Source organism: Anguilla anguilla, chromosome 10 (assembly GCF_013347855.1).
Source record: "Anguilla anguilla isolate fAngAng1 chromosome 10, fAngAng1.pri, whole genome shotgun sequence".
Classification (NCBI taxonomy): domain Eukaryota; kingdom Metazoa; phylum Chordata; class Actinopteri; order Anguilliformes; family Anguillidae; genus Anguilla; species Anguilla anguilla.
In genome coordinates this window covers 1,445,597-1,472,646 of record NC_049210.1, presented here as the reverse complement: position 1 = coordinate 1,472,646, position 27,050 = coordinate 1,445,597, and the positions used below count along the sequence as shown (strand labels likewise).

The window sequence follows — 27,050 nt, the reverse complement described above, 5'->3', positions numbered from 1 at the left end:
CGTTGTTTATTTATTTCCTTATCTTTCTTTTCATTAATTTAATTGGTTTTTGACAGATACCACGCGTTTCAGCCCATCGATTTCCAGTAAACAGCCCCCTCTTATGTTGTTTTCTTCGCTAAATTTGCCACACAAAAAAATGGACACAAGATTATCCCTTTTGAAACGGCAGTTCATTTGTGTGCGTCTGTTTATCAAAGTGCTCCATGATTTCCTGCGAAGTGCGAGTCGCATTTCACGCTAATGCGCCACCCGAACGCAAAGCCTCGCGCTCTCAAAGCCTTTCATTGTGCACTCCGGAATCAAAGCGCCGAGGATTACGCTGGAAATTATTCACTTGAACGCCGCATTTTTTGAGCACTTACACGGATCTGTGATCACAGGGAGCTCCGCGCGTGCGTTTTTGCCGGAGCTCAATAGACCGTTTGCCGCTTCACTTGGACAGAAGCGAGGCAAATCTCCCATTGATGCGCTTGGCATTTAAGCCGGCGGGACGGTGCGCCTCGGAGGTCAATGCGAGCGCAATTTCCAGCGAGCACAGAACGTTCTCGCGCCATCGTAACTGCCCGTAACTGCTGCACTGTTCCAAGCGGCAATTACGACATCGTTACTACAATCCTGGCAACATTTAGCCAGCCCTGCTGCATAGGAGACCTCCTGGGAAACCTTAAGTTTCTGCAGGAAGCGATATAGGTGGGCCTATCTTCCCCTCTGGTCGAATGCCCCAGTGCGGTGATGGGGACACTGCGCTGTAGGAGATGCCGGTTCTTCAGATGGGACATTAAACCCGAGGTCCTGACTCACTGTGGTCATTAAAGACCCCGTGACACTCACTGACTGATTTCATTGGCTAAAAATGTTCTTTCCCTCTCCACCTCAGCTGATGGGCAATACAAGGGTGACCCGGCCAAACAGATTCCATTTTACTGAAATAACTTTTGAAAAGGCCTCATTCTGTCATAGTATTCGGTCTCCTCTTGTTCACACTACTGCTTGTGACATAAAATATTTTTAGTGTTTTGTTTTTCGCCTTGAGGTTGAACTGCAATGCACAGTCTTCATAGCAGCATACGTAACTGTATATATCAGGCACACACACAGGCAAGAGCTTATAAAATCAGACCCTACAAGCGTTTCTCTGACTCACAACACTTAGCCCTTATGATGATGTAATTGCTACGTGCGATAATGTTTCTCTTTTTCCAGAATATTAAAGAAATGATAGACTGTAATGATATTATTTCAATAATTATATGGTACCTTTTCCAGTTTTTCCATATGAAATGTTGTCGCTCACTGGCCCTGGGTAAGATGAGTGACAGGAGGGATGAACAGTAACGTGGCTATGCTGCCCCCTGGTGTTGGGATAAAGCCAGCACCGTAACAGAAAAACACATTTCTACGTGGTTAACTTCTGAGCAGATGTTTCCATCAGCAACTAAAGAAAAAAAAACCTCTTCAAATTCTATTTGTTTAGCCAACACTGCTAAACTCTACAACTAAGAATATTACGCCCTGGAGGTTACTGGTTCCTTGAAGCGAGAAAAGATCTCTTTGAAATCCTGAGAATCTAACACAGATGTGGAAAATAAAAGCACACTAATACAAACGGAGACGCTGTATTTAAATGCAAACGGCCAGTTTAGAGACAATTAAGTTCCTGAATGACTGCTCACACATACATGGACACAGCAGTGCTGAGTGCATTCTGAATTTCACCCACTCAACACTTATTCTGTTAAAATTACAACAGATATTAAATGCAGATATATCTAATGCACACACCTTATATTTATCAGTATTCAGATAATACTGTGGAACAAGTTGCACCTTGTGCAGAGAAAATGCTCTGTAATGATACAGACAGTCCAGCAGGTGGCACAATTGAGCTGGAAGCAGCATATTACAGGAGCCTCCCAGAAGTTACGCAAAAAACAGTCGGCCAGTTATGAAAGTTCCCCCCCCCCCCCCCCCCCCCCCCCAGTTTTACTTCTGGGATACAGACAGTGGCTGCCTCACGCTGGGGCACAATAATCACGATCCAGGCACCAGAACCGTACGTCCACAACGTTCCCCTGCTCCAAAAACTCCCAAATACTTTCCCCCATGCAAACGGGACGACCAGGAACCTCTCTGCCTGCCCAACCCCCACTCCACCCCACCCTCCCCCCCAAAAAAAAAAGCTGTCCAACTCCAAGGTGTTTTAAGGACTCACAGTAGCGGGATCCAAGACCACACAGTAACCCTGCAAGGTTCTCATTAGGCTGGGCCTCGCCTGTCATTAGCGTTAAAGCGTTATGAAAAGGGGAGGGGCCTCTCTGCGGCAGGACTGCCGCTTTATAAAAACACGGTGTCCTTGGCGAGTAGTCATCCAGCCCGCTGCATCATGGGAAATTCGGCATGGCCTGTTTCAGCGGCCCCAGCAGGAGCTCCTGATTCACTGAAGGATGCACACGCTAATAAATAAATAAATAAATAATAGAGTCACAAGATCATGATTCATCAAGGAAGTAGCTAACCGCTAGTAGATTTGTGAAGCACATCCTTGGAATTTGGCCAAACTCATCCTCACTCAGAGTACCAACCTGGCCTGGCTCACAGTGCTGTGAAATATCAATGCTGTGGGGCCGACCAGGTCGATGTTCTGACGTGCGTAAAACCTCCAGGGACACACCCTGCTAATAAACCATAAGTCAGTTACTTCCTCTGCAGCCTCCCTCTTTCTCTTCCTCTCTCTCACAGGTTGTTTTGACAGCAGTGGGGTCAGAGCAGCTCATTACAGCCCCTGCTGGCTGGAGGAGTGGGCGGAGCAGAACTAAGTGGCCTTCTCTGCTTAATGCCCAGCGTGAGGACTTTAATTACACACTGCCCCATGCAGAGACCTGCAGTAATGGAGCTACATAGCTACCTGCACTCACTCACACACACACACACACAGCACAGACACACACACACACACACAGCATACACAGCACAGACACACACACACACACAGAACAAACAAACATACACACATACACACAGACACACACACAGCACAACACACACAGCACAGACACACACACACGGACACACACACACACAAGGACACGCACAGCACAGACATACACACATATACACACACACAGGCATACCTACACACACATACATATATAGAGACACACACATATCTTCATCTCATTCTACTCCACAGGAAGTAGGACTTGGCTGGCTCCAAGCGCTGTCCGAAAAAGGAAGGAGCAGTCACTCGGTCACTTGGCTGGACCAATCAGAACGTCCCCCCGGTGTCACACGCTTCACGGTAATACCCCTTTCTCAACACCAGAGGGCAGTGCCAGAACAGCGCTCTGGTCTTTAACACGCCGGCGCTGGGGGAGGGAATGCGGAGGAGCTGAATGATGATTTATGGCCCTGGCTGAAGCGCTTCGGTGTGTCTGATCCACATTAGTCAGAGTTTCCCTTTCCACAGACCTGTACGCCCACAGAGGGGAGGCAGGCTGGAATAACTACCAGCATTAACTGAAGATCAAAACAGGTTCTGCAACGCATCGTAAAAAAAAAATTATAATATCACTGATTACATCCGTTATGGATTTTACACGGCAACTAACCAGAGTTATTGGTTCACATGATCAGAGTTATAACCGTAGGTATGTGGTTAATTATAAACATGCAATCTAAAGTGATTTCACAGAGCTGGTAGACACACCACCACGTCCCACTAGACACATTTGATCACATGATCAGAATCGCTGGATCCCGACCACCCTCACAGCCAGGATCGTCTCAGACACACCGCGGGGTACGAATGAAGGAACACAAACCCGACATTAGTCAGTCAGGGGTCAGGGGTCAGGGGTCAGGGGTCAGGGGTCAGGGGTCAGCTCCGTTTGAATTCAGCCGATGTGTGAAATGAACTAAAATGCTCTTCATTAACTGTGAGCCCTCAGATGAGAACTATGAGCGTCGCCCCAATTCATCAGAACAGAGCGAGTTTATACGGATCTGACCCAAAATCAGAGGGCACGGCTTCCAACTGCCTGCTGATGAGGCTTGAAGCCCCAGGAAGAGGACGATGAGGAAGAGGAGGATGAAGAGGGGGGGGAGCGGGGGCCTTACCTTGGGCCACCGGGAGTTGAGCAGACGGGCCCGGACGGCATCGTCCAGCGCAGGCTGGTGCTGGCCCAGTCTGAGGTAGGCGCCCGAGCGGTTGCTGTACAGGATGCAGTTCTGCGGGTCGGCCAGCAGGGCGTCGCTGTACAGGCGCACGGCCGCCGCGAAGTCCCCCCGCTGGCACGCCTCGTTGCTCCGCCGAACCTTCTCCAGGAAGTCCGCTTTGCTCAGGCTCCGCCCACTGGCCCCGCCCGCTGCCACGCCCGGCTCCACACCGGCAGCCATGCCCGGAGCCCGCGGGACCAGGCCCGAACACTGGGGGGAGGGGGGGGGGAGAGAGGAGGAGAGGGTGGGTGAGTGTCTGAGATTACGGTCTCTCTGTCAACATCAAAACCACACACTGCCTGAAGAGGGAGAGGAAGAGAGGGCTGAGGGAGTGTAGAAGTGGAGTAGGAGGGACTAATAAAGAGAGAGAGAGAGAGAGAGGGGGCACTGAGAGGGACAGAGACAAGCAGAGTGAGTGAAAAGGAGGAGACAGAGAGAGAGAGAGAGAGAGAGAGAGAGAGAGAGAGAGAAGGGGCCTGCTTTGCGCGGAGTTGGGACGCCCACAGCCCCAGAGGCCTCAGTTCCCCGCGCAGCAGGAGGTGTGCTTTTGATTTCGGGTTCCGTGAGCAGAACCGGGCCCCGCCTTTGATGCGGTCGGACCCACAGCAGCGCCTCCCGGGCTTCAGAACCGCCGCACAAAAAAACACGAAACTAAAATAAAAATGAAAAGGCTCCCCGGGGCCTGGGGTGTGTGGGATCCAAGGAACACGCAACACGCATCCGGCCAACCTGCACACGCAACCCGCATCCGGCCAACCTGCACACGCATCAGGCCAGCCTGCACATGCAACACGTATCAGGCCAACCTGCACACGCATCAGGCCAGCCTGCACATGCAACACGTATCAGGCCAACCTGCACACGCAACACGCATCAGGCCAACCTGCACACGCATCCGGCCAACCTGCACACGCAACCCGCATCAGGCCAACCTGCACACGCAACACGCATCAGGCCAACCTGGCCCAGCCAGCGCACGCACACGGGAAGACTGCTCGGCAGGGCACCTCCCGCCCCTGACCGCAGGGCCAGCGTAGAGGGACTGAAAGGGGGGCGTTCAGGCCTGCTCCACTGGGACGCATTAGGGGAGCACTTCAGAACTGGACCACCAACAGAACCAGAGAGAGAAGAGTGTCAAAGGGGAGAGAGAGGAAGGGAGAGAAACGGAGAGTGAGAGACAGTGGGGGGAGGGAGAGAAAAGAAAAGAGAGGAGGCAGCTCCCATCTTCTTCTCAATCCCTCAACCTCACCACACCCTCCCTAGCACAGTGCAGTGGCAGGGTAATTACTTCCAGAGAGAACGAGAGAGGGAGAGAGGGAAGGAGTGAGGAGAAGAGGGAATGAGAGGTGAAGAGAGGGAGAAAGTGAGGGAAAGTCAGGAGAGTGCAAGAGACACAAACAAGATAGTAGTTCTCATCCAAATTTTACATGAATGTTATGCAAATTATTGAAAATTCAACAATCGAGTGCATTTCCGTAGACTAGTTTTCAGCGAACACACAGTTGCAGGGGAGACAAAATTACGTGATCAAACACATCCCAAATGTGTGCGTGCATGTGTGCCTTGCAGCAGGTGTGTGTGTGTGTGTGTGCACGTGCGTGTGCCCTGCAGCAGGTGTGTGTGTGTGCCTTGCAGCAGGTCGCTACACAGCCGCCAAAACAGTCCTAGTGTTTGTAACCGTGGTTTCCCTTAGGCCCCGCCCACAGTCCTTGTGTTTGTAACCGTGGTTTCCCTTAGGCCCCGCCCACAGTAACTCCTCCCTTGCTAATTGGTACTTACTGCTGTCAGTACACAGAGCTGCCCCACACACTTCAAACAGCTGGGCTGGCTGGGACAGTAATTCAAACAGCGTGCTACCTCTGACTGCTGCTCCGGGCTCTCTGGCTCACCCTACTGCGTGGGATGGGGGGGTCAGCGTGGGAAGGGGGGGGTCAGCGTGGGATAGGGGGGCAGTGTGGGATGGGGGAGGTCAGCGTGGGATGGGGGGGGCAGTCTCTCTGAGGTACCAACGCAGGCCTGATTCTGTCACTACACACACGTTACAGGCATTTAGCAGACGTCCTTATCCACAGTAACTTACACAAATATGCGGGCAAACACAAACACACACACACACACACAGCCCCAGGGGCAGAAAGGGGGTGGGGCTGGCAGCAGTCTCTCTGGAAGAGAAGAACCCCCCCCTCCCGTCCTCCACACACAGAGGACAGAGGGCCGAATCGCATTCCTGGGGAAATTAAAACAGTGGGCAGCACCAGCAGTGACACGGCTACACCAACAGGGGGCAGATAACCTCACCCTCTGTAAGCCCCGCCCACTGGCTCTCTGACGCTCACCCTCTGTAAGCCCCGCCCACTGGCTCTCTGACGCTCACCCTCTATAAGCCCCGCCCACTGGCTCTCTGACGCTCACCCTCTATAAGCCCCGCCCACTGGCTCTCTGACACTCACCCTCTGTAAGCCCCGCCCACTGGCTCTCTCCAGAGCAAAGACAAACACAAACAATCAGGCCTGTGATCCAGACGATTACCAAAGCAGAGGAGTCAACACCCGCGGCCAAACACAACCCAGATGCCCCGGCAGGCTTCCGGAAGCTTCTATCACTGCTACTGATACCCTGGGCCAGACAGAGAGAGGGAGGGACGGGGGGAGGGAGGGGAAGGAGAGAGACAAAGATGGGGAGAGAGACAGACAGAGCGAGAGAGAGAGGGAGGAAGGGGAAGGAGAGAGACAAAGATGAAGAGAGACAGACAGAGAGAGGGAGGAAGGGGATGGAGAGAGACAGACAGAGAGAGGGGGAGAGGGAGAGAGCCAGGGCTTTGGGTGGTCTCTAGCTGAAGCCAAGGTGCTGTCTCTCTCAATCCGAGGTGAAAGACTCTGGGAAAAAGTGCTCATTCTCTCTCTCTCTCTCCCTCCCTCTATCCATCTCCCCCCCCCCCCCCCTCCAACTGCCCAGCTCCCCCTCTCTCAGGGGTACTAGAAGATCCCAGCTTCTCTCACACACACACAGCGAAGAGTATACCTCTCCCTCTCACTGGAATTTTTTATCAGATGCTCTTGTTGAAAAAAGGACTTAAAATTTAAACTTTTTTTTTTGGTGTAAGCTTTGCACCAAAACATTTTTTCTTACTTTGCACAGCAGAAATGATAATGAAATACAGATGCAGACACTTCAACACCTCCTCACAAACACCTTGTTCTTTGGGCAGCAGTAGGGTAAAACTCAGTGTCACAGACAGCAATGCTGCAGTTTAAATTTAGCTCTGTTAAAGGACTAACAAGCACAAGCAGCAACAAAAAAAACGAACCGCACTAACAATGTATGTTAATGAGCTTTGCCTTTAAAATCCGCTCAAATATGTGCCCATTTAACTGGAACCAACCGCTGCCGTTTAAGCAAATGCGTGCCTGGCGCTTGTTTGCAGCGCGAGCCGCAGGTTTCCCTAAACACGTCATGCGCAATTCTGCGGCCTGCACTCGCAGTCTCCTTTCAGAAGCACGCGCGTTTTACTCCCATCTTTTCCAGAAAACAAGCCCATTAGCGTCCCACGGGGGGGTCAGTCGAGGGCATCTACCAAGGTGATTAACACTTTGCCAAGCTGCATGTCAGCCGACCGGGTACGGATCACACAGATCCACCCAAAATGGCCAGCATCGTCCACTCTCGATGCCCAACTCAAACATACGAAACGCCTGCATTCCAGCGGAGAGGAATACGTCGAAAATAACAACTCTCTTAAAACGAGGCCCCTAAATAGCTGCTATGCACCTACTGACAAGCAGCCCCGAAGTTACAGGACCCCCTAGTGCGAAGCTTAGGTTCCTGTATACTTTCTAATGGTGTGATTATTTTAACCTCCAAAAAAAGTAAAATGACCACGTTTCATCGCTGTATATTTTTACCCATAAAGATTGTACGTTGTCTTCACTAAACCGTGTGAGGGGTGAGAGTAGGAGTGGACTGCAACAGGGCTCCGGGAGGGGGGTAGGGGGGCAACGATGTGCCCCTCAAAGGTCCCTGTAAGAAATTAATTTAGGGAAGTTGGCCTGTCTGCTGAGGGCGCGCTGCAGAAGCTTATCGCGTCGCAGGGGTCAGGGGATTTAAACTCAGGACCGGACGGATGGCGAGAGCAGAGGGGCCTGCACCAGCACAAGAAGAGACGGCGTCTCGCCTCGACCGTCTCTTTCCCCGGGCATCCAAAACCGGAGAAAAATCTAAATTAGTCCCGGAAGTTAAATTGCACTTAGGCTATATTAATTTAACAGTGGTGGGACACTCCAACACAACTCCAATTATAAACTCCCGATTTTAAATAACTGGATTACTGACCTCTGTCTCTAGAAAAGCGCTCACTCAAACTTCCTAACAGTCAATGAAACAACATTCAGAATGAGAACTATTTGTTTGTTTTGCAATTCCTCTTCCTCAGAGTTGACAAACAGATTATAGGCCAAGCGACATTCGGGAGGCGTGAAATTTGATTTAGCTAGCTACGCTGGAAAGCTTGTGCACAAAAGGGACACTCCGTAATCCTTGCTTTAGCCAACAGTTGTAATAGTTTAACGGGCGTTACGCCTACAAACATTTGTGCGGCATAACCGCGTTTTCAAAATAAAGCAAAATGTGTTTGGCCCGCTGCCTGTTTTAAGTACAAAAATGCTCCCACCCCTTTCCTCTGAAATAGCTACGTTGTGCTATTTTAATACGTTGCAGTGAAACTTACAAACAACTGCAGTTACAAGGCTACGTTGCGATAACAACAAAAAATAGTTTTAAAAAAGTCAGGACGTGCGGCTGTTTGAAAGGTTCTTGGAGCTTGACTCGGGATTGATGTGAAAGCAGAGCCAGTTGGCTACTTCCGTGCAGAAACAACAATAGTAGACTAATGAAATACTGCAAAGCGCTCGCTCGGCAACCCTTAATCTAACTGACAACGGCGTTGCTAACTTAGCAACAAAGCCGCAGTTTGCAAAACAAACAACACAACACAAAGAGGTGGCATAAATTTCCCCACTGACAGCAATATAGTATACCGAGCTTCTATACAAATATGCGGGACTGGGAAATCGATTTGAATTTTTTGTGACGTTTCTACGAGAGGCTCCGCGGTATGACGAATGCACAGACAGGACACACTTGCGAACAATTAGCAAACAGCTTCTGCAGTTTCTCCTTCAGACTCCTATTAAGTCACGTTAACTCAGGCGCAGTCAGCGGTCGCTCGCGACCCGTTTACCTTTTCTCTCCTCCTGCCTTGCTTTTCCATTCTGTTTCCTTGTGCTTTGATGTCCAGTCACGCCAACGGGCTTTCATCCCATGATACTCTCCACACAGATTTAAAAAAAAGACGAGCTCGGTGTCCTTCCCGAAAACTTTTCAGCTCGCTCTTATGATCTCCCGCTGCGTGCAAAAGCTGGCAAACCAAACCTCTCAAGTTTTACTTCAGAGAAAACCGTTGGATAAGATTTCTAGGCAAACTTTTCCCAGAAAAAGTGCGCCATGTTGTCAGATCTTGTCTTTTTTCCCCCTCTCGGTTTTTCTCCCCGTGTTGCTACAGCGGGTTTTCTCTCCGGTGGAAGTTGCTCTGAATGGTCTACGACCGAAGCAGCCGCTTAAATCTGCTTTACATCAGAAGGGAAGCGGCGTTACCTACGTGCGGTCTGGGGAAAATTCAGGCACACCGTCCTCAGCCAACTGGTGGATTAGCCCATTTAACAGAAAAGCAAAGGAATTTATTAACGGAAGTGACAAAACATTTTATCAACGTTTGAAGCTTTATATGTAATTTTAAATGCTAGCAAATCGATGAATATAAAGTAGGCCACTTGGCCAATTCCAAGTGTTGCGATTAATTCCCCTCAATTAATAAAATACATTAAAAGCTTACTGAATTTAACCGTTAGGTAAGCCTACATTCAATTAAATAAACATCTGTTTGATGTGCTTCTTACTTTATTTCATTTTAATTTAGTTTATTTAAGGTGCAATAAGTATGTTTTGTAACATTGGTACCGAGCTTAGTTGGCCCATCCCTGAAAACTTCATCTCAAAAGGACCGCAATCCTAATGTTATATGGAGAGAGAAAAAACACATTCAATGTCAATATTTTCAATATTAACAAATGTTCGATGTATTTTCTCACCGGTGAAAGCTGCAATTGTTTTTTAATTAAAATGTCTAAGCAAGGATTTATAATGTTCACTCTCTGACAATGTGAATGTTACACACACATACAAACATGAAACAGGGATATTTCCTGAGCTCTGAGTTCAGTTCGTGATGAACGAAGCAATAGCAACACAGCGAGGGGAGCAGGGAAAAGGAGTTTGAGTAGAAATTAAAAAAGAGGATAAATTCATATTATTTAAAAGCCTGAGGAAGACTGTGTGCAGTTCTGGGCATTGCATCACATGATAAACACACAGAAGCCCAAGACTCTTCTGTTCCAGCTGCTGGTAGCTCTGTTCCTCCCGACAACCTTGAGGACCTTGGACAGCAGCAACCTCACCTACAGGTATGCTCACCTGAGGCTGATTAGCAATCACCTGAAGTTTATCGCTAATCACAAAGAGGTGTGCTCACCTGGGACTGATCAGTGGTCACACACAGGTGTGCTTACCTGTGGATGATCAGCAGTTACACACAGGTGTGCTTACCTGGGGATGATCAGCAGTCACACACACAGGTGTGCTTACCTGGGGATGATCAGCAGTTACACACAGGTGTGCTTACCTGGGACTGATCAGCAGTCACACACAGGTGTGCTTACCTGGGGATGATCAGTGGTTACACACAGGTGTGCTCACCTGGGACTGATCAGCAGTCACACACAGGTGTGCTTACCTGGGGATGATCAGTGGTTACACACAGGTGTGCTCACCTGGGACTGATCAGCAGTCACACACAGGTGTGCTCACCTGGGACGGATCAGCAGTCACACACAGGTGTGCTCACCTGGGACGGATCAGCAGTCACACACAGGTGTGCTTACCTGGGGATGATCAGTACTTTGATCAGCTGTTGCTCAGTGCTTTTGTTAGGCCTTTTATAATGATACAGGCTTCATTCAAATTCTTTTAAAAGGTTTCCTCACCTAGCTACCTGTCCATGATTCCGTCTAAACACACCCAAGGGAATCAGGGAAGCGGACGAGGCAGCGAGGAGGGCAGTTTTCATTAAGACTGGGATTCGCATGTCATCGCCCCCTGCAGTATCATCCCGACCCTGACACCTGCAGCACCTGCTGTACACACTGCAGCCCTGTTCTCTTTTACTCAGACTTCAGGTATCAATAGGGCTTTTTAGCAATGCCTGCATTTAATTGGCTAAATCATGTTTCTGTGATAAGAATCAGCTGATATCACGTTCTTCAGTGGACTGGACCATGTGCATTTCTGCACTCTCCTGAATCAACAGTTATATGTATGTACTTATATGTGTGTATGTGCATATATCACACTGAGCTTCATTTTGCAACAAGACTGTTTTGTTTTACTTTGATTTTGATGGTGAAGACACTGTACAGACAAAATCTCGTTATTTTCCACAATAACAGACTAATACTGTAGGGGGCAGCAAATCAAATTGTCCGAAATGCCGGAGAAGCAAAAAATCGCATTTAAAAGTAAGAATGTCGCTATTACCCGAATGACCACAAGATGGCAGCGTTCTACAACGTACTACACACATTCACACTCAAACTCGCAAAATTGTGACGCTACATCGGTCAAAATTAATCCGGTCTTCCCAGCTTCCAAATAATACCAATTTTTGGATTTTGCTTCTAAGCACACAAACACACACCGTGTGAGTCCAAAAACCAGAAATAGTTTCAGTAGCCGTACAATGCCTAGTACAGACCTAACATACTCAACATTTACAACATTTTTTAATGCTCTGTACTCCGTACTAACATCTGTACTCTCGGTGAGGAGCACAGTACTGACCGAGTTTCTTTTTCAGAAAGGAAAGCGGACAGTCTGCCCTCGTTTCTATTTTCTGCTTCATTCAGGCAGTGGGAAAGCAGAGAGGGTTACAGATGGAGGCGGGAAAAACAGCACAGACGGTGCCACTGCAGCAGGATTCAAACCCGCAACCACCAAGGAGTCGCCCCACGGACCACACAAAACATCCCACCAAAGTCTGAGTTTTCCTGCCTACTGTCAGTCTTACTGATGAAAGTAAAACATAAAACTGCTTTCAAAATATCCAGGACAAATGAGTTCACAACTCAAGCAGTTCTGTGGAAACGGCTCTTGAATTATTTAAGTTTTCTGCAGTCAGAGGGGAGAATAAATTTGCCTTCCTGGTTCTAACTGCTCAGTTCTTTTTAATCTCCCTCTGCAATCCTTCTGTAAGCAACAATAAAATAAACCAGAATATTTATTCCACTTCCAGATTTCCAACATTTTTTCTGAAACTTCGCACACACTTTCATTTAATTTTGACGGGTTCGTAAAAATCTTTTTTTTTTTTTTTCGATAAATCAGGATAATGCATAACACACCAAAGTGAGAATCTATAAATTATTAGTTAAAATCCTGATTTATGCATCTTACACATAAATGTGTAATTTTATGTGCACGATCTTGAATTTTCATTTCTGTATGAAGAATATGTTTATTCCAGTTGTTGCTGACCCAACAGAATGAATTTTCATGAAATGGAGAGTACATTCTATCTTATCTAATCTCAGCCCGTGGCCTCGAGCCAGACAAGGGCTGTGATTTTCTTTATAGCTGGTCAACAACACGGTACGTTTCTTACAAGAATCAGCAAAAAGAATACTACTCACTAAATCCTGCTTTTTCTCAACCTGTAATCAGGAAAATGAATGAACAGCCAGGCAGAGAGAGAGAGAGATTTCCTGTTTGTTAAGTCACAACATGCTCTGGTAACAGCGGGGTGGCTGAGACGTCTATTTTGCATCTCCTTCGAACTGAGCCGTTGTTTTTAACCACGGAGGGAAATTGTGCTCCCTGTGGGAGTCTAGGTTCATCTGCTCATCTGCTGTCCATCACTCAGAGTTCGTGCTTTCTGCCTGGACTGGAGTTTAAGTCCCCTAACTTATATTGTGAAATGTAATATCACAATCATATAGTATAGTGTAATTCACGTGTTTTGTATATTGTTACATTTCATTTCGCTAAAGGAGTAATAGGGGCAGAGGTCTGGTGGTCTATTCCTGAAGAACAGAATGTTTCTGGATTTCGAGCCCAATTTCGACTCTTTAATTTAATTATACACCCCGTAATACCCTCCTTGAATTGAAGTAAAACGTTTCGTACAGAGCAAAAAATAATAATCCTCCGCCGTCATTCATGGGCTCTGCTGTTAATCTAGTTAAAATGCAGTGCCAGATATCTCTGGTTTATGACTCCCATTAACCTCGAAATATGCATTTTCTCCGTCTAAGTGTTGTTCAGACTACACCGAACTGCCCTGATTTTAACGCAATGACTAACGCGTTTACGCTTTGCTCAATCCACCATTAGGCCTACGATTGTGTTCTAGTTTTAATCTACAAGAATCGATAAAGAAAAAACTAAAATTTGGCCGCTGTAATTTTTTTTTTTTTTAAACATAATCTATTTTTCTTCTTTTTAAAGAAACGACGTTTTGTAAGCTCATAAACATGATAATTTACGTTTAGTTTTTTGTTTTTCATTTTTACAGCCGAACAAATAGGCCTAACGTTTGTTGTTGCCCGGTGGTGCTACTTTTTTGCCCACTGTACTATTTCAGCACGTGCTTGGGTTCACCAAGGAAGGTAAGCTCAGAGTGTTTGTTCACAAAATGACTCGGCCAAGACTCACAGACCAGTAGAGACAGCTCGGCTTTCATGTGTTATCGGTAGTCAAGTCAAGTCAAAGTTTATTTATGTAGCACATTCACAACAGTACAATACATTCTCGTTCCGTCATATTCGACTGACGTAAATTTGTCCTCCGAAACAGTTTGCGTAAACAGCTCAAAAAAAATAGGTTTTAGGGCCACAGTCCACCTGAGTCTTCTCTGTCGGCTTAAATTGTCACACATTTTATTTGTTTGTCCCCGACTGAAGATTTTACTCTCCCCAAATGATCTACTAGGGCAGTGATTTGACTCATATCAATGAAAGAGATTGCACACCGTGTGTGATCACTGTGTAGCCATTTGTCTGTGAGGTTACTTTTTACCGTTTGAGAAAGTCAATTTTTCAGATGAAGATAAATCCAGTGTTAAATGCAAAAGTGTTTTAAAAAAAGGACATGCTTTTTGTTGTTTTGGCTCTGTGTTATAAATATGAGGTTAAAGTGCAGACTGTCAGCTTTAATTTGAGGGTGTTTACATCCATATTGGGTAATCAGTGTGGGAACACTTTTTATATATATAGTCCACTCGTTTTAGGGAAGCCAAAGCAATTAGACAAAATTAACATAATTTAACAATCTGAAAGAAGGTGTCATATTTAGTACCTGGTTGCAAATGCTTTGCATTCGATGACTGCTTGAACATCACCAGACATGGGCATCTTCCCTGGTGATGCTCTGCCAGGCCTGTACTGCAGCCACCTTCAGATCCTGTTTGTTTTGGGGGATATTTGCTTTCAGTCTTCAGCAAATGAAATGCATGCACAGGTGAGATTCAGGGCAGGTGATTGACGTGGCCAGTTGAGAACACCCCACTTTTTGGCCCAGGGAAGCTCATTGTTTGCTTTAGCAGTATGTTTGGGGTCATTGACCTGCTGCATGGTGAAGCACCGTCCAATGAGCTTTGAGGAATTTGGTTGGATCTGTGCAGATAAGATGTTTCTGTACGCTAAGAATCCACCAATGAAGACAAGTGAGCCAGCTCCAGTGGCAGTCGTACATGCCAGAGTCATAACACTACCTCTCCACCAGGTTTCATAAATGAGAGGGTTGTACTTTTTGATCATGAGCAGTTCCTTTCTTTCTCCACACTTTCCTCTTTCCATCACTTTGGTACAGGTTAATACTCCTCCTGTGTATCCATAAGACATTGTTCTAGAGCTGTACAGTTTTTTTAAATAGACTTTTTTTTGCAAGCACATCTATCCATACAGGTGTAGAGTGTTCCTTATCTGCTTGACAGTTGAAAAGACGTTTTCTTCACAAGTGTGAAGTATTCCTCAGTCATCCACAAGAGTGGTCTTCTGTGGTCCACCGGGTCATGTGCTATTTCAGTGCTGACCAGCGGATTCTGCCTCCCCAGCAATGTATCAAACAGCTTGATTTTGTCACCCACAATGTTTTGGTAGTCAGCTGATCGATTTACTAGCATTTGACACTTATTTAGCTGTCATGTTGAGAGACAACAGTAAAAGCCTCCAAATGCAAATTCCACACCTAGAATAAACTCCAGACCTTTTGTTAGCTTTCTCGTGCGTGAACTAATGAGACGAAGACACACAGCTGGCCAAGAAATAACTGAGCCACAAGTTGTCTGATTACTCTCGCCCCCTTAAAAGGGGGAACTATAAAAATTAACTCCGACGGGGATCACCTGATATGGATGTAAATTAAAATCGAATTAAAACAGCCAGATTGCGCATGAACCACACATTCGTAGTTTTATTTCAAATCCAATGTGCTGGAGTACCGGACCAAAACATAATTGTGTCACTGTCCCAAGACATTTGTTTTATTAAATTGTGTATGTAACATTTCTTTAAAAAAAATGAATCTACCTCTTCCTGTGAACAAGATGGTTTTTTTTGTCTAGTTTACGCGTTATTCATCGTGCATTATGCCGTCGGGAATATTTACAATAAACCAATGCTTCATCTTTTTAAAGTGACGTAGGCTCATTTAAAGTTTGTTCCTACGTTGAAAGATAACACTTGTACTTGTCCCCTTCACATTAGCTCACGACATATCTTGTATTCACATTTTAATCAAGCTTTCAGTCTCTGAAGAGGTCTAAACGCGCGTGTTTAGGCTAGAAAAGCGCAGCGGTGTACGGGGGGGGGAGACACTGTTGTCGCCAATGTAAAGTAGGCTAAACTTCTTTCTGACTTGGAACTGCACAATGCCCCGCATGACGGATTCGTGGTTTTCTATAGAGAACTGGTTTAGGGTGGTTTTTCGAACATTGTTTCCTGTACGTGACCGATTTCGAACTGGAAATGGGTCTGGGAACGAGGAGGAAGAAGTTTACATCATAATGGTTGGGCCCCCTCTGCAAGTCCTCCCCTTGCCCCTCCGCCCTCCCCCTACCCTCCCTTCTCGACTCAGCCGGATCGATCAGGTTTGCGCCGTTCCGTGACATTTCCATCCTCCGAGGCCGGGCTATGCGCCCGGCTGAGCAGCGCGCGAACGACCCGCTTTTGGTAGCGAGGTGCCAAAATAGAAGCGTCTCTTTTGGTAATGGAACAGCGGAGTACCTTTAGCGTTCCCCGAACATTCTGCACATAGAGTCTCCACGTAATATTTATTAATCAATGTATAGACATTCACGATTTAACATAGGAGATTGACCTGGCCAATATTTAATTTCGTCTGGGTATAATACATGAAAAAAATGTTATCGCGCCAGGATGCTGTACGACTGACTTCTTAATGTTCCTAAACAGATACCCAGAACGAATAAAGCGCGTTTTCACTCGGTTTTCACCTCATATTAATCTCTAGAAGGAACAGATCGAGACCCTCGTGCACGTCTTAGGACTTGTCTGTGGTTTTATTCTGGCATGTAAACAAAAAGTGTACTAATAATTTCGCAGTTAAGTTTCAAATTGACTTGCGTAATGAACCTCTGACGCAATAACGCACGATCTGATATAATTTCTTACCTCCAGCGTGATATTTCACTGAAGCAAATAAACAGCTGCCCAATAGCTGTGAAGTACTTTAATGGTAATTGTACGTACAATTTTATTTCAGTTGCTTTGCTACACGGATGATGTGCATTATTCCAATACAAACATAGGGTAGATGTATTAATTTACCAAACGATAAAATATTGATTCCAAATATGTATCTGTTCGGGTATGGAAGCTAAATTTGTCTTTGGGATTAAGAGTTGCTGCCTTCACACCCGGAATCGCCCACATGTCAAGCCTTCCTAGGAGCCGGGCGAGACGTGGGTCGGAGGTGTGTTGACAGCCTGACAGGGGATTGGCTGTTAGGAAAATGCCACTTCGCGTCGGCTATAAAGTCGCGCGCACAGTCTGACGGCCTGAAAGTGCTGAGCTGTTTAAAGCGGGAGAGGATCCCTGGAACTACGGAGAGGGTTTACCTCAGTTCGTCTTCCTACTACTCCGGTAAGATAACTTTTGCATCTGGCAATAGAAGTCTGGATAAGTGTATAATTCGTCCAGGTGCGTAGAACTGCCGAAATCCGTCCTGCTAGAGTTGGATAAGTATCTGCGTTCATTTACTAATTACATACCGCGTTAGATTTTAAACTTTTCCCTGTGTGGAAACTGTTCTTTGTTTTTAGGTTGTGTTAGGTTTCTATCTACCACTTTCATCCTTAGAATTGATAGATTGCGAATATTGCACTATTACAAACTGTGAACCTGTAATCAGCGCGTTATTCGACTCAGGTTTTCAGTTGCTAATTAGGTACACTCGGAGCGACGCTTTATTAGTCCTGCTAACTCGCAGTTTAGGTAGTAAGTGTATAATTCGTCCAGGTGCGTAGAACTGCCGCAGAATCCGCCCCTCTCACCACCTACTCAATCCAGCTCCTGGTCCAAGCAATGGTTCTATCCCGCCTGGACTACTGCAACTCTTCTGGCTGGACTATGGGCATCTGCCACCAGACCCCTGCAACTCATTCAGAATGCTGCGGCTCGTCTGGTCTTCAACCTCCCCAGACACTCCCACGTAACTCCCCTGCTCACTACCCTCCACTGGCTGCCTGTTATAGCTCGCATCAAATTTAAAACATTGGTCCTAGCATACCAGGCAGTCAAGGGATCAGCCCCAGCATACCTCCAAGATATTCAAACCCTACATGCCAGCCAGATCCCTCCGTTCTGCTACCTCAGGATGCCTAGCATCTCCCCCTCTTCGCACCTGCACTTCCAGAACACGTCTCCTGTCTGTTCTGGCCCCACGATGGTGGAATGACCTCCCTGTGGAGGTCAGAACAGCTGAGACACTGACCCATTTCAAATGACGACTGAAGACTCACCTCTTCAGGCTGCACCTCTCCCCATCCCTCCTTTTCCCCCCCTGTAAATGACTAAACTTAGGGTTGTAACTAGGCAGCTGTTTCGTAGGTGACTTGGGTGCATTAACTGTCTTAACGACTACTTGTATTTTTTTTCCATAGATTGCGTTGTTGCCGTTCTCGTTGTTAGTGGTAATCAGTTTAACCATCAGGGTCCAAGTTGAACTATGCGGTTGTTCCCTGCACTTGGACCGGTACTTCTCTCTAGGGGTTTCGTCATACTTGTTCCTGGTTATGGTTATACACTTTGTTGTACGTCGCTCTGGATAAGAGCGTCTGCCAAATGCCTGTAATGTAATGAATAAATACATAAATGAGAACTTCACAACACGTATCCATTTTTTAAATGGAAACGACTGGCAGATTTATAGTTTTGTAACTGAGTAACATTTTAAGAATGCTAGAGACAATTATCCAAATCACATTTGTCCTTGCCATTTTTGTTGGTCAGTGGAGGTGTGGATTAAAAAATAAAATAACAGTATACATCACATGCATTTTAAAATGGAAACAGCTAATAGATTTATAGATTGGTAATGTTTTTTTTGTTTGTTTTTTTTAGCAAAATGTAAAATGTTTTAGGGTCATATGAAGCACCTTCGTTCTTGACATTTACCAAAATTGTATTGTATAATATAAATTGTGGCGATTGCATAATAGGACAGACCATTTGGAGAAAGCATAGGTTGGCAGGGTAGTATAATCGGTAAGGAACTAAGGTCACAGGCTCCATTCCCAGGTAGGACACTGCCAATTGTACCCTTGAGCAAGGTGCTTTACCTGCATTACATCAGTGTATATCCAGTTGTATAAATGGATGCACTGCAAGATGTTTTTTTTTTTTTTTTTTTTTTTGAAAAGTTGTGCAAGTCGCACTGGACACAAGCACCTGCTGAATGCGTGTAGTGTAATGTAATGTAGTGTGCTGTTTTATTCTATCCGCTTGGAGTGCTTACCTGCTCAGTGCTCTCTCTCTCTCTCCAGTGCGACCATCCCTCAGTCCAGCCATGAACTCCCAGGGTCCCCTGCACCTGCCCACCCCTCTGAGGGAGAGCCTGCCCCTGTCCCGCCTGGCGGGGACCCCCATATACCTGAAGCTGGACTCCTCCCAGCCCACCGGCTCATTCAAGATACGCGGCATCGGACACCTCTGCAAGACGGTGAGTCTCCAGGGCAACCACCAGCCTCTGCAGGAGTATGACCTGAGATTATTAATACTCATGCTGCTGCTATCAATATTATTTATATCATTACTACTACTGATAATACTAGTACTATTACTGCTGCTGCAACTACTGCTACTACTACTGTTGTTACTACTACTGATATTACTAGTACTACCACTAATGCTGCTACTATTGCTACTGCTACTACAACTACTAGTAATGCTGGTAATACTACTACTGTTCCCACTACTGCTGTTGCTGCTACTGTTTTTACTACGGCTACTCAAAGCACTTTACAAGAAATAAATTGTATTGTACAACTGCAAAACTGCTGAAGGAACATGACGGTGATGATTCGACTGACAGTAAGGAGATGAGGTTTGGGATAGATTAGGGTTTGGGAGAAACTGGCACTTGGGATAGACTGACTTTTTGGATAGTCTGACATTTGGAATAGATTGGGGTTTGGTATAGACTGGGGTTTGGGATAGATTTGGGTTTGGTACAGACTGAGGTTTGGGACAGATTCAGGTTTGGGGTGGACTGCAGTTCAAGATAGATTGGGGTTGGGGACAGACGGCTTTGTGGGTGGGTGGAGGTCGGGATGTGAAGGGCACAGTGGTTTCGTGCTCCAGTATAGACCAGTATGGACCAGTCCAGGCCAGTCTGACCAGTCTGAGGAGATTGCTGAATGAGACCTGCTGAGCTGGCATGGAGACAGTGTGTGGGAGAGGGGGGGGGGGGGGGGAGCGCTGACTCTGTGAAAGACTCATGGTCTCTCTGGCCCCCATTTTGTATTTCAGTGGGCTGAACGAGGCTGTGAACGATTCGTCTGCTGCTCAGGTGAATGCCCAGCCACTCGCAGCTTGCCACCTCACCAAGCTTTTCCTGTCAATCAACCGGTCGGCCAATCGGATTCATTTTTATATAGCGGCGTTCACGGCGAGGCGTGTACACCAGTTACAACACTAGACAAACGAAACGCAGTCAGTCCACGCGGGTGTAACTCTAATATCAGTATTTCGGGGGAGGTTAAAATGCAAGTGTGCTGCAACGGAGAACCCGCCGCGGTGCCCGTCTCACCCCGTGCCCTTTGCCCTGCTGCAGGGGGCAACGCTGGCATGGCTGCCGCCTACTCCGCCCGCCGCCTCGGGGTGCCCGCCACGATCGTGGTCCCCGTGGTGACCCCGAGTTTCACCGTGCAGAGGCTGAAGGACGAGGGGGCCACTGTGCTGGTGCACGGAAAGGTGAGCCCCACTTTCATTACCTTCCTCCATTTAGCAGAGCCCCCCCCATCCAGAGAGCAATAAACATTTAGGAGAACCCCCCCCCCCCCCCCCCCCCCCCTCAGAGAATGACAAACGCTGCCAGACACACCCCCCCCCCCCCCTTCATCCAGAGTGACTTACACAGATTATATTTTTACACACACTCCACTCGTATAGCTGGATATTTTATTGAAGCAGTCCAGTTTAAGTTCCTCACTCAAGGGTACAACGACAGCTGGGAATGGAACCCACATCCCTTTCAGTTCACAAGCCCAGTTTCCTGACCGCTACATCACACTGCCAGCTCACAGCCCATTGGCTGAATCTGCTGCGTTGCTATGGCGCCGTGTATGTATTTGTGTGTTTTTTTTTTTTTTTTTTTTTTTTACAGGAGCTGAAGGAGAGCATAGAGTACGGACAGCAGCTGGTGGCCAACAACGCTGGCTGGGTGTTCATCTCCCCCTACGACAACCCCCTCATCTGGTGAGTTATGGGGGGGCAGCGACTGTACGTTGCCATGGTGACCAGAGCTGGATCACATGATTATCCCACACACTGAACCCACTGACTTGGTCCTTAATTAGATTAAATTGTTTAAATTACAGTAATTATAGGGCAGTTATTTTCAATGCTGTATGCTTTCATACCTGGGACGAACAATTATTTGAACATGCTTTAACCCATCTAGATGCCAGAAAAAAAATTCTAGATCGTTCCTGAAAATTTTAAAGAAAACATTTATTTAAATGAGTATTCATAGCAAAATTATTCATTTTTCGTTCGATTGTAAATCTGGACTTTGTTACATTATTTCCTCAGGGATCGTCAAAAGTTGTTTCCGCCCCTCCCCCCCACCCCCCCAGCATCTAAAGAGTTAAATTACTTGAAATGCATTTGACCCATGTGTGATACTGACAATCACTGTGTCTGTGTTCCGCATCGGTCAGTTACTGCTGTCAGTTATTGTACGGTGTCTGCCCAGACCACGTTCGTCAGGCACAGAAAGTGCAGTGTCACACAAGCGCCATTATAGTTCATAATGAGACTTTTACGTAACTGTGCCGGACGGCGAGCGCTCGGCATTGTTTTGGCGCTCTATAGAAAGCAGGACTTCAGCGGCTGATTACCGTTCGCTCGTTTGGAGAGCGACTGGCTCTGTGCCACGGGCCAGGTCCGGTGGCCTTCGCCCAGAACCACCCAATCAAACGCTCGCATCTCTCCAGCGGCTCTCCTCACGCCACAGAAGCGCATTGTCAGCAGTTTGCATAACAACTGGGTCGTATATAAATAACGGGGGGGGGGCGCGGGGGTGCGGGGGTGCAGGGCCGGTCTGTGACGTGTCGTTTCAGTGCCCTGCTGTGCTGTCCATGGTCCTGACTCAACCTCATTATCGGTTTCTGTTTTTTTGTTTGTGTGTGTGTGTGTGTGTGTGTGTGTGTGTGTGTGTGTGTGTGGTGTGTGTGTGTGTGCACAGGGAGGGTCATACGTCTCTGGTGAGGGAGTTGGAGGCGGAGCTGGAGGTGAAGCCGGGGGCGGTGGTCCTGTCCGTGGGGGGCGGGGGCCTCCTGTGCGGGGTGGTGGAGGGGCTTCGCCGCGCCGGCTGGGGGGACGTCCCCATCGTCGCCATGGAGACCGTGGGGGCGCACAGCCTGAATGCTGCCATGGAGAAAGGGGAGCTGGTCACGCTGCCCAAAATCACCAGGTATGGGGCTCTCTTCCAAATTTAATGCGCTACCGTGAGAACCCCTATAAAGCAGGGGTCTGCAGCCCTGGTCCCACGGAACCCTGGGGTCTGCTGGGGACCCCAGCCCTGGGCCCTACAGCCCCCCCCCCCCCCCTTTAGTGCAGAAGTGGGGAACTCTGGAGAACAATTGTTTGCCATTTCCTCTGACTCAAAGAACTTACTCATGCTCTTTCTTTCTCCTCCCCCCCCCCCCCCCCCCCCCCCCAGCGTTGCGACCACCCTGGGGCTGAACTGCGTCGCCGCTCAGACGCTGAAGCTCGCCCAGGAGCACGCCGTCTTCTCCCAGCTGGTGACCGACCAGGAGGCTGTGATGGCCGTGGAGCACTTCATGGGTGAGTCCTGCTCCCTGCGAGCACCTTATAATGCCTCATAATGCAGGCGTGGGTCAAATACGCATTAGAAATGCCTTTTAAGATAAAAATTTTAATGTACAGTAGGGCATCTGAAGGAGTTCTTGCGTCACTCTGGGTAAGAGCGTCTGAGTGACTGTAATGTCATGTGATGCAGGATTATACACTCAGAAAATACAGACGACTGAGTACAGAAAGGAGAACGTGACTGTAAAGAAGGGAAAGAGTCTGATCCTTATGAGCCCCTGAAAGTTTCAGAGTGAAAAAGATAAAGGCCTTATCACTGGAATATGGACTTGGGCCGGTCAGCATCTTTAACTCCTATCGGTGGCTGGGTCCTGCATCTTATTCTGGTTCTAACCAGCACTGATTGTGTCTCGCTTACCTCAGCTTAACATACTTCCTGAATTAGTTACTCTGGATTGGAGGGTCTAGTAGATGATTGCGCTGTACACTGTAATTGCGAGGAAAGGGTCAGAAACCTGATTTGGAGGCTGAAGTGTGGAAGAGTAGCACTAGTGACAGGGTAGTGGTGCATTGCCCTCACGCAATAGTCCCAAAAGCTGTCCTAAAACTGGTTAATGCTTTAAAACACATTTGTGTTAATACCACACACGCACATGCACGCACACACCCACCTCACTGACCTTTCGCTGTGCTCCTGCAGACGATGAGAAGATCCTGGTGGAGCCTGCGTGCGGCGCCGCCCTAGCGGCCGTTTACAGTAATGTCCTGAGCCGGCTGCAGAAGGAGGGCAAGCTGGGGCGGAACCTGGGCCCGGTGGTGGTGGTGGTCTGTGGGGGGAACAACATCAGTCTGGCGCAGCTACACAAGCTGAAGGTGCAGCTGGAAATGTCCTGCTGAACAATGCCAAAACCCCCACCCGCTGCCCCCCCCCCCCCCCCAACTGGAACCAGATGCTAAGGATGTCCGAATCGAGAGCAACAAACCCCCCGCCCACCCACTGCCCAACCCCCCCCCCCCCATGTCAAATCATTCCAGACTGTGACCGATTCACATCCAGTTCCTGGTCTCTCGAAACTGACATACAGACCATCTGTGATCCCTGTGCACGTGGATACCCACACAGTTATGACCACAGCTTTAACTGTATCTTTGGTTAGGACTACAAAAGACTCTTCAGTAGTGGCAGAGTTCCACAGGTACTGTGTGGCGTCATAGATTAGTTTCCCTGGAAACCTGCGGTTTTATGAATATAAATATTTGCGTGTCTGCTCGTGCCAGTATGTGTTCGTGTGAAATGTAGCAATGTATGAATTTGGATTCAGCACTTTTGTACATCTTTTTTAAAAATTAAATTGTTGGTTTTTTTTGGAGAACACTGTCTGTGTCCTGCTTGGATGAATGGATAGAATGTTCTGAAAAAGCAAAACATTCTATCATTGCACAAGGCACTGAATGCCAGACCATATATCAGGAAAGTGTTCAGATAAACGTCCTATAAACAAAAGTAGTGTCATTTACCCATTGCTTGCTGACTCATTTTACACTAAGCATCCACTGAAAGTGCAGTTTAAAGACAGTAAATCAGATACTGTATAGCTGTTGTACCTTCTGTTTCAACATTCAATATAATTTCTCAGGCTGAAAAAAACAAATTACCTGAAATGGTTCTTCCAGTATTGTGACATGGAAAACAGGTGTGAAGCTAAGGGCAGAGGTATTAAAACTTGGCAGCAGTTTGCATCCAGCTAGAAAAGGTGGCACCGCTGCACTTTACAGTCAAGTTTGTTCAAAGGTTCTACAAAGGAGAAGTCTACAAAAATTAATGCTAAACAAGGACACTGGAAACATAAAACAGAGATCACAGATACAGAAGCACTGGATAACCGGCAAAAACAAAAAACAAGACCAGGTCAAAACAAAAAGTACATGGCTGGACTGGCCGACCAATGGTGTAACTTCATTGCTCACTCAGTCACTCAGTCACAGACATTTACGTTTGTAGGGCTGTACATTTGTTGACTTAATCCTGGAAGAAGATACCAAACACCTCAACAAGCACCCTTTTATATCCCACATTAATTAATCAACAGGAGAAATAAATCCATTCGCTAAACGAGTTGGCAGAATCAAAAATGCTGATCTGTTCACTTATTAACAGGGTACAAACCCCCCAAAAAAACACACAAGATGAAAGATGCTGGGATTCTCCACCGGACCCGAGAGGAGGCGTTATAAATATTTACATAAGAAATCCTTCAGCACACAGATAAGAAAAACTAAACACGCCGGTGCTTGCTTCTGATTGGTTAAGAACAAGATGGCCGAAAAAAAAGGCGAAACTCGACGTGTGACCTCCGTCCAGAAGATACCAAAAGGCAAGCTAAGTTTGGAGCGACGACATATTTGAGAAAGTTCTCTTATCTGACACGACATTCTTCTGACGTAACCGGCGATTCCTTTTATCTGCGGAACAAACGCAGCGGTGGTAAAAGCAGAGAGGATGCTGGGACACGAAGTGCCTCCAACAGCAACTCAGCCAACTTTACACGCGTATGAACCAGCAGGGAAAAGGGACAGCTGGAAATTTAAGGGGGGGGGGGGTTTAAAGATGGAAGGAGAGACTACTGCTGGGATGCTGTAAACGTAAGGGGGGGGGGGGGGGGGGTTTGCTAATCTAATCGGAGACGGAGGCTCTGTCACTGGGTCAATACCGCCATCCATCCAATACCGAGCTTTTTACAGCCCCCCGCCCCATTGGCCCAGACCTGAGGCCGTAACTCCACGCTGCCGCCCGATTGGCCGGGAGGTCGTAAAAAGAGAGGAGCTGTCAGAGGGGCCCCTCCAAGGCCCGGCAGTAATCGGCTGCATTTAAGCACACTCATGTTACGCAATGAGCCCACCCCCCCCCCACCTCCCACCACACCCCCCAGCTGCCCCCCACATAGCCCCCCCCCCACCACACCCCCCACACACCCCCGCCAGCACCACCACAACCCCCCAGCAGCCCCCCCCCCCACCAGTTTCCTTGCGGGAACATTCCCTGCATTGCCAGCGGTGACGCAGACCCAGCTTACATATCTAACATGAAAGAGGGGACAATATTGAGCCGCTGGAGCTGGGGACGGGTTGGGCTGGGGTCAAACGGGGGAGCGGGGGGGGGGAGGGTGGGGGGCGTGGGGGGGGCGGGGTTAGCCAGCTAGATTTGGTTTGCCACCTGCCCCACAGACGTCTGAGGGTGTCCGGTACAGGACATGCTGACGTAATGATCCCCTTACATAAGACAGCCAGCTGGTAAGGGGCTGCTGGAATGGGGGGGGGGGGTGGCTGCAGCTGTGAATCACACACCACGGCAGGACACCTGCCCTCCCCTTAAAGCCCCGCCCACTATCACATGCACCGTGGGGCCTGATGGGAAACTTCAGTCCTCCACATGCAACCTGTCCCAAACAAAGTATAAACCCTGTGTACCAAACATCTCCCAAACACACTATGAACCAGAGACTTGAAACAGAGACAGACACACACACCGTGCAGAGTCCCCAGTGCACACTATAAACCAGACACACACACACACAAACACACAACCCCACAAAATCAACAGAAAAAAGGAGCGTTTACATCAAGACAAGTTTATTATTGTGACACAGAAATCTTGAACTTGTTTCTCCTCCTCTGCAGAACTCATTCATCAGGACACGTTTCAGGTTCGAATGTGTCGAGGGCACACAGTAAAAGTTAAGTTAATGCAACCATAAATAATTGTAATAAATATCAAGTAAATGTACAGCACACGTTCTTATAGTAACACCGGTGTGTAGATATGTCCTTTAGCCCCCAGTTTCCCTCCTGAGAGAGAGCAGCGTCGTAAGCAGCGGTTCACCGTCACAGCTATCGTCACCTTTAAAAGAACTACAAAAATAATAATAATAATAATAATTAATTGGCAAACAAACCAACTCCTGTCAATCTCAAACAGCTCTTCTCCAGCAGGCGGGACCTAGCAGACACCTCTGTATACTTTACAACAAAACAGGTTTCACCATGAATATAAGAATGAACATAGAATCCATCTGAGTTACAATATTTAAGTGATATATTACTTGTAATTTCAAAATGAAAAAAAAAAAAAACAAACAAAAAAAAACTAAAACAAAC

The 27,050-nt window shown here is 47.4% G+C and overlaps 2 protein-coding genes across 2 annotated transcripts in view; one reads left to right on the top strand and one right to left on the bottom strand.

Annotated features, from left to right (window-relative positions):
• Nucleotides 1-10,119, bottom strand: part of LOC118206488 (tetratricopeptide repeat protein 28-like) — a 120,863-nt gene extending 110,744 nt beyond the window's left edge. The window contains exons 1-2 of the mRNA XM_035379267.1: nt 9,455-10,119; nt 4,120-4,428 (exon numbers count right to left, since the gene is read on the bottom strand). Coding sequence (XP_035235158.1) covers nt 4,120-4,428; nt 9,455-9,484 — 339 coding nt within the window. The 5' untranslated portion in view covers nt 9,485-10,119. The remainder of the gene's footprint in view (nt 1-4,119; nt 4,429-9,454) is intronic.
• Nucleotides 10,120-17,376: 7,257 nt separating this feature from the next.
• On the top strand, nt 17,377-23,815 carry LOC118237416 (L-serine dehydratase/L-threonine deaminase-like). Its single transcript, XM_035436102.1, has 8 exons — nt 17,377-17,483; nt 19,385-19,560; nt 20,370-20,409; nt 20,674-20,813; nt 21,226-21,317; nt 22,309-22,536; nt 22,786-22,910; nt 23,596-23,815. Exons 2-8 carry the CDS (start codon nt 19,408-19,410, stop codon nt 23,790-23,792), a joined length of 975 nt encoding a protein of 324 aa, XP_035291993.1. The 5' UTR covers nt 17,377-17,483; nt 19,385-19,407; the 3' UTR covers nt 23,793-23,815.
• Nucleotides 23,816-27,050: the final 3,235 nt, after the last annotated feature.